At 46.0% G+C, this 12713-nt stretch overlaps 1 protein-coding gene across 2 annotated transcripts in view; it reads right to left on the reverse strand.

Moving 5' to 3' along the window:
* heatr6 (HEAT repeat containing 6) overlaps window positions 1-12713 on the reverse strand; it is a 132038-nt gene that overhangs the window by 28328 nt on the left and 90997 nt on the right. For both annotated transcript variants that reach the window (XM_055657517.1, XM_055657518.1), the window contains exons 12-14: window positions 11348-11709; window positions 6540-6662; window positions 2864-2950 (exon numbers count right to left, since the gene is read on the reverse strand). In XM_055657517.1, coding sequence (XP_055513492.1) covers window positions 2864-2950; window positions 6540-6662; window positions 11348-11709 — 572 coding nt within the window. The remainder of the gene's footprint in view (window positions 1-2863; window positions 2951-6539; window positions 6663-11347; window positions 11710-12713) is intronic.

The following is a 12713-nucleotide window of genomic DNA, read 5'->3' on the forward strand; positions in this document are numbered from 1 at the left end:
GAGCAAGTGAGAGATAGATAATGGAAACAAGGAACAACAGATGCTGGTTCACCAAAAGAAGACACAAAGTGCTGGAGTAACTCAGCAGGTCAGGCAGCATCTCTGGGGAAAAGGACTGTTAAGACTGAAGATGGGTTTTGAGTCTGGACATCCTTTTTCTCAAGAGATGCTGGACGTTAGTCTCCAGTTATCTTCGGTATAAACCAGCATCTGCAGTTCCTTTCTACCCGTGATAGGTGGATACAAATGCGGGGGGGGGGGGGGGGGGGGGGGGGGGGGGGGGGGGTGAGGTGATTGGCAGATGATTGGACAAAGAACAGAGATGAACAGACAAATGACTGGGAGAGAAGGAGAGAACTTGCCTGAAATGTGAAGCTAGCCAAAAGGATAGAGATAGACAAAAAATGCTGGAGAAGCTCAGCGGGTGAGGCAGCATCCATGGAGCGAAGCAATTGGTGACGTTTCGGGTCGAGATCCTTCTTGAAGAAGAGTCTCCACCCGAAACGTCGCCAATTCCTTCTCTCCATGGATGCTGCCTCGCCCACTGAGTTTCTCCAGCATTTTTTTATCTACCTTCGATTTTTCCAGCATCTGCAGTTCCTTCTTAAACAAAGGGATAGAGGTGGCAGGGGACAGTGGGGAGAGGGGAAGGGGAAAGAAGGGGCAGAATTATGGGAGGGGCACTGAGTGAGGAAAAAGCTGGAGGGGGGGGGGGGGGATGGGAGGGAGGGAGGGGGAAGGTATGTGTTTGTAGGTTAATCATCTAAAATTGGAGAATTCAATGTTCTTGTTCCGTGGGTTGTAAACTACCCAAGCGGCATATAAGGTGTCGTTTGCATGTCGCCTCTCCCTGGCAATGGAGGAAGCCCAGGACAGAAAGGTCAGAATGGGTAGATAGACACAAAATGCTGGAGTAACTCAGCGGGACAGGCAGCATCACTGGAGAGAAGGAATGGGTGATGTTTCGGGTTGAGACCCTTCTGTGGGAATGGGTAGGGGAATTAAAATGGTTAGCAACCGGGAAAACCCCCTAACGAATCGAGCACAGGCGTTTGGCAAAACGGTTATCTAGTCTATGCTTAGTCTTGCCTTAGTCTTAGTCATTGGCAGCCACATCGGGAGGGTCCCTGGATGGCTGTGAGGAGGAGGGATAGGTTTTACATCTCCTGTGGTTGCAGGGGAAAATACCTGGAGAAGCTGTGTTTGGGTGGGAAGGAATGAGTGAACTGAAGAGTTGTGGAGGAAGCGGTTTGTATGGAAAGCAAAAAGGGGCGAGGATGGTAGATGTGACTGGTGGTGGGATTACGTTAAACACCAGGCCATCGTCTCCCAGATCTTTACCAATCTCATCACCTCTGACAATCTCTCTCCACAGCCTCCACCTTTATTGTTCCACAGCCCCTGTCTATCTGCTCGTGCCCTATAGAACTCATCTCCAAATATATAATTCCAGCCTATCCTCCCCACTTGTCCAGTCTCTTGCAACCTACATATGAGGTACCTCACATTCCCTTTAAATGTTCAATTGCTTTCTATTTCTAGGCCCCCATAGCTTCATCCTTACCATGGACATCCAGCCCCTTTAGACCTCCATGCCCCACCAGGAAGGTCTCAAGCCTTCCTGTCCTTCCTTGAACACAGATCCAGTCCGCTCCCTACTAACACTCTCCTCCAACTTGCAGAACTTATCCTCACCCTCAACAACTCTCTTTTGTCTCCTTTCTTTCTTCAAGTTAAAAGTGTAGCCTTGGGCACTTGCATGGGCCACAGCTATGCCTGCCTTGTTGTTGGTTACAGTCCTTGTTCTAAATGTACACTGACACCAACTCCCAACTCTATCTCCGCTACATCTACAACTTCATTGGGGCTGCCTCCTGCACCCGTGCAGAACTCGTTGATTTCATTAACTTCACCATGAATTTTCACCCCTTGCCCTCACATTCATCTGGACTATATCTGACACCTCTCCCCTTTCTTGATCTCTCCGTCTCCACCACAGGGGTCAGACAATCGTTGACTTCTATTATAAACCCACCGACTTGCAAAAATGCTATCCCCTACTCTCAATTTCTCCATCTCTGTGGCATGTGCTCCCAGAAGTTTATCATTCTAGGACATCCAAGATACCCATTTCTTTAGTAAGCATGATTTTTTCCCTCCTGCTGTCATAGATGGATCCTTCACCCTCGCCTACTCTGTGTCCCGTAGTTCTGCTTTCGTTCTCCTTCCCCAGACTGAACAAGAACAGATTTCCTCTGGTCCCTAGCTTTCACCCCACTAGCCTCCGCATCCAACATATCCTTATCTGACATTTCCGTCACCTTCAATGTGAACCCACCACCAGTGCCTTCCCGCCCTTCTCTTCTTCTGCAGAGACTGCTCCCTCCACAACCCCTTGGTTCACTTACCCCTTCCCATCCAAATTACCCTCTCCCTAGGTACTTTCTCCAGCAACTTTCTCCTCACACCTCACCATTTCCCCATTCCCCGACCCCCCCCCACCTCATCCATCTGAAGCAGGGTCCGGACTCGAAACATTACCGATCCACGTTCTCCAGAGATGCTGCCAGACCCCTGAGTTACTCCAGCACTTTGTGTCTATCTTTGGTATGAACCAGCACCTGCAGTTCTTTGTTTCTACATCAATACCATCCTCGATTCATTTCCTTACTTGTCTAGGTGATAAAGCTTGGGGAGGTCAAAATAAGGACAGATGCTGGAATTGTGAAACAAAAATAGTATGCTGGAAACACTCAGTGGGTCGGGCAGCATCAGTGGGCTGGGAGCCGAGGGTCTTTATCCTTGAAATGTGAACTCTACTTCCCACAGATGCTGCCTGCTCCTTTTATAGATAATGACATACCTGGGTAACGGGCACTCGTTGACACTGGGGTGTAGGTGAGTCTGGTTTGTGTTGTTGGACAATCCCTGAGCCAATCTCCTCCACTAGCTGAAACGACACAAGGTATTCATCAAAAGACTATAGGCAATGTGTTGCAGTTTTGCCTCCGTGTGGGGAAGGTATCACACTTTAAAACCATTGATGCACTGTCTCCTTCAAATGTGATGCGTTGATTTTCTCAGCAGAACTGAAGGTATTGATACTCATGGGCACTGAACATCAGCAGATACGTGGAGAGAAGGAATGGATGACGTTTTGGGTCGAGACCCTTCTTCGGAGACTGAAGAAGGGTCTCGACCCAAAACGTCACCCATTCCTTCCCTCCAGAGACACCGCCTGCCCCGCTGAGTTACTCCAGCATTTTGTTTAAATCAGCATCCTTCTTACACATCAGCAGATACATAATAGCCAAACCTAATGCCAACCCCAGAGCACTTTACCAATAATCACGGGGTAGCTATTACTTGGTAATCACAAGTAAAATATGTAGTCCATTTCCTCTCTCCCAACAGTGCTCTGCGATCAATTTTACATCCCAATTATTGTTCAGCTAATGACCAAGAGCTGTCGGGATCTCAAGTCCAGTCCAATTTTAGTCGGGTCCTATCTCAAGGTCAAGTTTCAGGCTGTTGAGCCAATGGCTTGAATTGTACTTCATTGCCCCACATACCGAGATACAGAGAAATTCCTTTTTTTTGCATGACAATTCAGTAAAATCTTACTAGACATAAGCACAATGATACTAAGTATAAGAGGGCAAATATCGTAGATTAGACTTGGAATAGGTGTACAAAATCATGAGAGGAATAGATCAGGTAAACACTCAGAGTCTCTTGCCCAGAGTAGGGGAATCAAGAACCAGAGGACATAGGTTTAAAGTGAGGGGGGGGAAGGATTTATTAAGAACTTGAGGGGCAAGTTTATTCACACAAAGTGTGGAGGATGTATGGAACGAGCTGCTGGAGGAGGTAGTTGAGGCATGTACTATCGCAATGTTTAAAAAACATTTAGATAGGAATACGGATAGGATAGGTTTAGAGGGATTATGGGCCAAATGCAAGCAGGTAGGTCTAGTATGGATGGAACATGTTGGTTAGTGTGGGCAAGTTGGGCCAAAGGGCCTGTTTCCACGCTGTATGCCACTGTGACTCTAACATGGTGGTGGAAAAGACTCGAATGAAGTGTTCTTCCCTTGCTCTCATTGTGCCATGCAGTCCTAATGAATAGATCATCATTAAATTATTTCCATTCTGCATATTCTCATATCCCTACAATATGCATAGGTAATGCCACTGAGTCTCGGCTCAGACAAGTAGCCGATAATTTTCTCAAAGGGCCAATTGGCCTCTTCCTGCACCTATTTTCTATAAAGGGTGAAAGCTGTTTGCTCTTTGTCAGGGTCCTACACGAAATTAGAGTTTAACCCGTCAATCACTTCCAGGCCAGCAAGGACATTGCTAAAAGCTTGCAGTAAATCCAGCACTCTGGTTAAAAGATGTGTGATGTTTATAAAACAGACTGAAAGTAGAAGGGTGATGGTGACACAAAATGCTGGAGAAACTCAGCCGGTGATGCAGCGTCAATGGAGAGAAGGGATTGTGTCTACATTTTGTGTCCACCTTCAATTTTACCGGCATCTGCAGTTCTTTCTTAAACATGCCAAAAGTGATGCTGATTTTACACTGATCCGCTGTGGAAAATCATCGGGCAATCTTGCAATTCTTCCACAATTATTATTAGTTTGTGCTGAAGTTACAACAGTTGTGCAAGTCCATGAGATTTATTGGGAACCTGAGGAGTAATGTTTTTTTACACAAGTCAAGTCAAGTCAAGTCTATTTGTCACATACACATACGAGATGTGCAGTGAAATGAAAGTGGCAATGCTCGCAGACTTTGTGCAAAAAGCAAACAAACAAACAACCAAACAAACTATAAACACAATCATAAACACACACATATTCTTTTACATATTAAATATTGGAAGGAAAAACGTTCAGTAAGGTTAGTCCCTGGTGAGATGGGAGTTTACAGTCTGAATTGCCTCTGGGAAGAAACTTCTTCTCAACCTCTCCGTTCTCACAGCATGGCAACGGAGGCGTTTGCCTGACCGTAGCAGCTGGAACAGTCCGTTGCATGGGTGGAAGGGGTCTCCCATGATTTTATTGGCTCTGGAGTTGCACCTCCTGATGTATAGTTCCTTCAGAGGGGCGAGTGAAGTTCCCATAGTGCGTTCGGCCGAACGCACTACTCTCTGCAGAGCCTTCTTGTCCTGGGTAGAGCAATTCCCAAACCAGATGGTAATATTTCCGAACAAGATGCTTTCCACAGTCGCTGAGTAGAAGTGTATAGAATGAACTGCTGGAGGAGGTAGTTGAGGCACGTACTATCGCAATGTTTAAGAAACATTTCGACAGGTACATGGATATGATTAGAGGGATATGGGTCAATGCAGGCAGGTGGGGGTAGATAAGATGGGGCATGATGTTCGGTGGGGCAGATTGGGCCGAAGGGCTGTATGATTATCTGACATGTGAGGGTTGTTTAAAGACCAATTCATGGAAGTTCAGAACCAGCAAGTTCCGCTAAGGAGGAGGGATAAGGATGGCAAAGTAAGGGAACTTTGGATGACCAAATTTAAGAATAAGGAGTAAACCATTTAGAACGGAGATGAGGAAACACTTTTTCTCACAGAGAGTGATGAGTCTGTGGAGATCTCTGCCTCAGAGGGCGGTGGAGGCAGGTTCTCTGGATGCTTTCAAGAGAGAGCTAGATAGGGCTCTTAAAAATAGCGGAGTCAGTGGATATGGGGAAAAGGCAGGAACGGGGTACTGATTGGGGATGATCAGCCATGATCACATTGAATGGCGGTGCTGTCTCGAAGGGCTGAATGGCCTACTCCTGCACCTATTGTCTATTGTCTATTGTCAAAGAGGTCGTAAATTTGGTCAAAAAGAACAAGAAAGCACATGCAAAGTTTAAGAGGAAGTCTGAAGAAGGGTCACAATCCAAAACATCACCCATTCCTTCTCTCCAGAGATGCTGCCCGATCTGCTGAGGTACTCCTGCATTTTGTGTGCCTACCTTCGGTGTAAACCTGCATCTGCTGTTCCTTCCTGCAAGTTTTAAGGAGGTATGTGAGGCAAGTTATTTTTATATACGGAGGGCAGATAGTGGGAGCCTAGAACACACGACCGGGGATGATGGTTGAGGCACACACGCTAGTGGCTTTTGGATAGACATGTGGATATGTGAGAATGGGGGGATATGCATTACATACGGGCAGATAAGTAAGGGTGCCAAAGGTCATGGGGAGAAGGCTGGAGAATGGGGTTGAGAGGGGAAAATAAATCAGCTATGAACAAATGGCCGAATGGGCCGAATGTACTAATTCTGCTTTGATCTCATGATTTGATCTTGGCATCAAGTTCCGCACAAACATTGTGTGCCAAAGGGCCTGCTGTTATGCTGTGCTGTACTGTTCTATGTTCTTCCATGTTCTAAATGATGCAGACATTTTCGCAAAAAGTCTCTGCATTCAGTATCATGTCGCATACTTTAAAAAAATGAATGAAACAATTATCAACCCTCATCCATAAAGAAAAGACAGGCAAAGTTAGCCTTTGTGTCCTCCTTACCCGGGCTCCATGCAATTGAATAGATGGATCCTGTTCTTCCATGCATAGGCAAGCAACTTCCTCCAGCTCCAGCAAGCTGGTCTGGGCCATTGTGAAATATCCCTTGACAAGCAGTGCCAACACCTTCAATCAACAAATAGAGAAAGCAGTCATATTTTCATCTCTATGCGTCATTGACAAGCCAAGGCAGACAATGCAGGAACAATAAACACTGTGTATCCACATAGCACCACGTTTAAGCTCTCTTGGATACAATGAACTGCAGACACTGGTTTACAAAAAAAAGTCAATGTGCTGGAGTAACTCAGCTGGTCAAGCAGCATCTTTAGACTTTAGACTTGAGATACAATTCAGAATCAGACCCTTCGACCCACAGAGTCTGCGGCGACCAGCAATCACCCCGTACACTAACACTACCTTACACACGAGGGACAATTGAACTATTTTACCAAAGCCAATTAAGCTATTAACATGCACATCTTTGGATTGAGGCAGTAAACTGGAGCACCCGGAGAAAACCCACGCGGTCATGGGGAGAATGTACTAATTCCATGCAGACAGCACCTGTAGTCAGGATCAAAACCTGGCGCTGTAGAGTCAAGAGTGTTTTATTGTCATGTGTCCCAGATAGGACAATGACATTCTTGCTTGCTGCAGCACAACAGAATGTGTAAACATAGTACATAACGGGAGATAAAAAACATTCAGTGTGTGTATACACACACGCACACATACTAAATAAATAAACAAATATAGTGCAATAATAATAATAATCTGTTATAGTTCAGAGCTTATTTGCTGTCGAGTTTAATAGCCTGATGGCTGCAGGGGAAGAAGCTGTTCCTGAACCTGGATGTTACAGTTTTCAGGCTCCTGTACCTTCTTCCCGATGGCAACGGTGAGATGAGTGTGTGGCCAGGTTGGTGTGGGTCCTTGATGATTTTGGTTGCCTTTTTGAGGCAGCAACTTCAATAGATCCCTTCGACGGTGGGGAGGTCAAAGCCGGCGATTGGCTGGGCAGTGTTTACAACTTTTTGCAGTTTTTTCCGCTCCTGGACGTTCAAGTTGCCGAACCAGGCCACGATGCAGCCAGTCAGTATGCTCCCTACTGTGCACCTGTAGAAGTTCAAGAGATTCCTCCTTGACATACCGATTCACCGTAATCTACTCAGGAAGTAGCTACCACTGTGCCACCCTTTCTGGAGGGCATGGACGGGCATTCAAGTTCTCTTGTTACTTCTCTTCGCAAGGATCCCATTGCCTTCTCCGTTTAGCTACAAGATGATATCGCAAAATATATGCTCTCTAAAAGTAATTTATACTGTATGACTGATACAAGTGCCTCCTTGTACATGGCAACGTGTCCTTCCCCCACACCGATGAAAATAACTCTACATCCACCCTCAGGGTCTGATATATTTGGATAAGGTCATCCCTCCTTCTCAAGGGAACATCTGCAACGTGTCCTTTCCCCAGAATTGAATTTATCAGAGAGAATATGACACGGGCAAACAGAAGAAAGAGCTAAAGATTTCATTCATAATGAACTTACGTTTAAAACTAATAGCCAGTTCTTTACGATTGTGTTGAGAGTTAATATTGTCACAAGTAGCAAGGCACAGTGGAAAGCCTAGTTTTGCATGCTGTCCAACCAGATCAGATAATACTACGCAGATAAACCTCATTATAAGGGATCGTGGAGGGGAGGGTGGCATCTGTTATTATCGATTGTCCATTATAACCGAGCAAGGGAGGGGGTTGGGGGGTAAATCTGTATATTATTGAAAAAATATCCAATAAACATACACTAAAGATAGACACAAAGTGCTGGAGTAACTCAGCAGGTCAGGCAGCAGCTCTGGAACAAAAGGAAGGGTGACATTTCGGGTCGAGACATTTTCTTCAGTCTGAAGAAGGGACCCAACACGAGACGTCACCCATCCTTTTTCTCCAGAGATGCTGCCTGACCTGCTGAGTTACACCAGCATTTTGTGTCCATCTTTGGTATAAACCAGCATCTGCACTTCATTGTTTCTAACACACACTGAACAAGACATACAATAAACAGGAAAGTTAATAAGTTAAAACATAAAGGCTACCATGATCTGGTAACGGGGGGTATAAAATAAACTTTTAAAACCAATAAAAACACGGTTGGTGTATCCTTTTTTGCGGAGTTTTGTGTTACAATAGAGCGATTGATTTTCCTTTCTTCTTTTTTTTCTTTTCTTTCTAGGGTCTTATTTATTTTCTTTACTTCCTTCTCTAATTCCTTCCCTAAGGGGTTCTCTTCTCCCAACACTTTCCTGCACCTTCACGATTCTTGCTTACTTTCCTTACTTCTTTTATTTCTATCTTTTTTAAAGCTCAAAAAATGAAGTGGTACAACATAATGTAATAAGATATATGCGATGTATTAATGTAATTTACTGTACTGCTAATAAAAATAAAATGTTTAAAAAAAAAATAAAAATAAACAGGAAAGGACACAAAATACATCATACTTCAAACATTGTAAATACATTTTAAATAGTTAACGTACAGTAATTTAATTTACAAAGACTCAGTCTGAGACTGAGACAAGGGTCGCTGCAATACCTTAGTGGTCACTCTGTAAAGCAAATAACTTGGTCCTTTGTTCCCGAATCGAATGGACACCTCGGTCACTATAGATTCCATAGAGATGTAGGGTCGTACAGCATGGAAACATGCCCTTTGGCCCAACTTGCCCATACCGACCAACATGTGCCATCTACACTAGTCCCACCAGCCAGTGTTTGGCACATACCCCTATAAACCTGCCCTTGTGGCGTCAACTGATGGTGAGACCACTTGCGGTCGAACCCTCGCCCGTGGTTACGAGGGCTGTCATGTGATGCGTTGGGTTAAGGGGAGTGTCCTGCTATACAAGCAGATCTCACCTGGAGATCATCAGTGTACAGGTAGCTGAGCTCGAGACAACACCCTCGCTCAGCAACAGCAGCAATTACAATATGCTAGAGGATCAAACATCCATGTACACCAACCATGTAATGTCTGATTGGTGCCGCTACACCCTATCCATATACCAATGTTTCTTAAACGGTGCGATAGTATCTGCCTCAACTACCTCCTCTGGCAGCTCGTTCCATATATCCACCACCCTTTGTGTGAAAAGGTTACCCCTCAGGATGCTATTAGAAACATAGAAAATAGAAAATAGGTGCAGGAGTAGGCCATTCTGCCCTTCGAGCCTGCACCGCCATTCAATATGATCATGGCTGATCATCCAACTCAGTATCCCATCCCTGCCTTCTCTCCATACCCCCTGATCCCTTTAGCCACAAGGGCCACATCTAATTCCCTCTTAAATATAGCCAATGAACTGGCCTCAACTACCTTCTGTGGCAGAAAATTACACAGATTCACCACTCTCTGTGTAAAAAATGATTTTCTCATCTCAGTCTTAAAAGACTTCCCTCTTATCCTTAAACTGTGACCCCTAGTTCTGGACTTCCCCAACATCGGGAATAATCTTCCTGCATCTAGCCTGTCCAACTGCTTAAGAATTTTGTAAGTTTCTATAAGATCCCCCCTCAATCTTCCAAATTCTAGCATGTACAAACAGAGTCTATCCAGTCTTTCTTCATATGAAAGTCCTGCCATCCCAGGAATCAGTCTGGTGAACCTTCTCTGTACTCCCTCTATGGCAAGAATGTCTTTCCTCAGATTAGGAGACCAAAACTGTACGCAATACTCCAGGTGTGGTCTCACCAAGACCCTGTACAACTGCAGTAGAACCTCCCTGCTCATATACTCAAATTAAAGTTTCCCCGGGCATCATTCGTCCACTATAACTGAAATCCGTTGTAAATAGGTCCGTAATAACAATAGACAATAGGCAATAGGTGCAGGAGTAGGCCATTCGGCCCTTCAATACAGCACCGCCATTCAATGTGATCATGGCTGATCATCCCCAATCAGTACCCCGTTCCTGCCTTCTTCCCATATGCCCTGATCCGCCATCTTTAAGAGCCCTATCTAGCTCGCTCTTGAAAGTATCCAGAGAACCAGCCTCCACTGCCCTCTGAGGCAGAGAATTCCACAGACTCACAACTATCTGTGAGAAAAAGTGTTTCCTTGTCACCGTTCTAAATGGCTTACCCCTTATTCTTCAACTGTGACCCCTGGTTCTGGACTCCCCCAACATCGGGAACATGTTTCCTGCCTCTAGTGTGTCCAACACAGTCCCGCTACCCCGGAAATTAACCTCGTAAACCTACACTGCACTCCCTCAAAAGCAAGAATGTCCTTCCTCAAATTAGGGGACCAAAACTGCACACGATACTCCAGGTGTGGTCCTACTAAGGCCCAGTACAACTGCAGAAGTACCTCTTTGCTCCTATCCTTGACTCCTCTTGTTATAAAGAGCCCAATCTAGCTCTCTCTTGAAAGCATCCAGAGAACTTGCCTCCACCGCCCTTTGAGGCAGAGAATCCCACAGACTCACAACTCTGTGAGAAAAAAGTGTTTTTTCATCTCCGTTCTAAATGGCTTACTCTTTATTCTTAAACTGTGGCCCCTGGTTCTGGACTCCCCCAACATCAGGAACATGTTTCCTGCCTCTAGCGTGTCCAAACCCTTAACAATCCTATATGTTTCAATGAGATCCCATCTCATCCTTCTAAACTCCAGAGTGTACAAGCCCAGCTGCTCCATTCTCTCAGGGTAGGTTGTACATAAATACAGTCCAGTCAAACTCAAGTACAAGAGATGAGGCGCAGAGGGAGAGACAGCTCTCTACGTAATGCGCTGTGAACGGGTCTCACCTGCAGTGCCTCCACTCGTACTGGAGAAGCTTCATACGAGTTGCTTGCTGTTCCCGTGCCAGTGTCACTGTCGGAGTAAGGCTCGTACTTCGGCACGGTGATGATGGAAACGCACAACTGGATCAGCCAGCAGAGCTCCTGCACTGGGCTTTCCGGGACCTCCTTCTCCCGTTCACGGTTTGCACCTTGCGAGGGTTTTCTCCAGGACTCGGCATCACTGAGGCGGTGGGGGGTCCCCGACCCGCTGCTGGAAAGGCCGGGGGAGCTGGGCTGCTGCAGGAGCAGCTGCACCTCAGGGAGAGGGGCCTGGACGGAGAGGATCGCCCCGAGCAAGGTCAGGCTGCACACACGCACGTTCACATCTGAGGTTCAAGGAGGGAAAAGGGCAAGGTCATTCTTATGGTCAAAGGCGTGGGTCTCAGATAGCGGGTTACACAGCATCTCTGGAGAAAAAAAAGTGGTGACGTTTCAGCTCAGGATCCTTCTTCAGACTCATTGTAGTGGTGGAGGGTGCTGTCTGTATGGAGTTTGCACGTTCTCCCTGTGAGCGTGCTGGTTTCCACCGGGTGCTCTGGTTTCCTCCCTCATCCCAAAGACGTGTGGGTTTGTGAGTTAATTGGCCCTCCGTATATTGCCCCTAGTGTGTAGGGAGTGGATGAGAAAGTGGGATAACACTGGACTGTTTTGAATGGGTGACTGACAGCCAGGTGTGCATTCAGTCGGCTAAAGGACCTGTTTATACGCAGTCTACCAATCTACCAAACCCAACGATTATAAAAACGTCAATACTTTCAACTACTATAACAATTGCCCCGTTGTGTATTATAACAAAAACTACATTCATAATTAAACAGCTGCGACATGCTTTCTAATATCCAGAGGGCAGTGGCTGTGGTACAACAGTAGATTTGCTGCCTTACAACGCCAGACACCCTGATCCTGACTGCGAGTGCTGTCTGTACAGAGTTTGTATGTTCTCTCCATGACCACGTGGGTCTTCCCTGGGTGCTCCAGTTTCCTCCCACACTCCAAATAAGTGCAGGTTTGTAGGTTAATTGGCTTCGGTAAAAATTGTAAATTATTCCTCGGGTGTAGGATAGCGTTCATGTACGGGGATCGCTGGTCGGACCTACACACACACACACGAGGGACAATTTACAATGACACCAAGCCAATTAGCCTACAAACCTGTATGTCTTTTGGGTGCGGGAGGAAACTAGAGATCGTGGAGAAACCTCACACAGGTCACGGGGAGAACGTACAAACTCTGCACAGACAGCACCCATAGTCAGGATCAAACCCGGGTCTTGGGCACTGTAAGGCAGCAACTCTACCACTGTGCCACCGTGACGCCCTGCCATTTCAA

The sequence above is a fragment of the Leucoraja erinacea genome, chromosome 28, assembly GCF_028641065.1.
Source record: "Leucoraja erinacea ecotype New England chromosome 28, Leri_hhj_1, whole genome shotgun sequence".
Taxonomy (NCBI): domain Eukaryota; kingdom Metazoa; phylum Chordata; class Chondrichthyes; order Rajiformes; family Rajidae; genus Leucoraja; species Leucoraja erinaceus.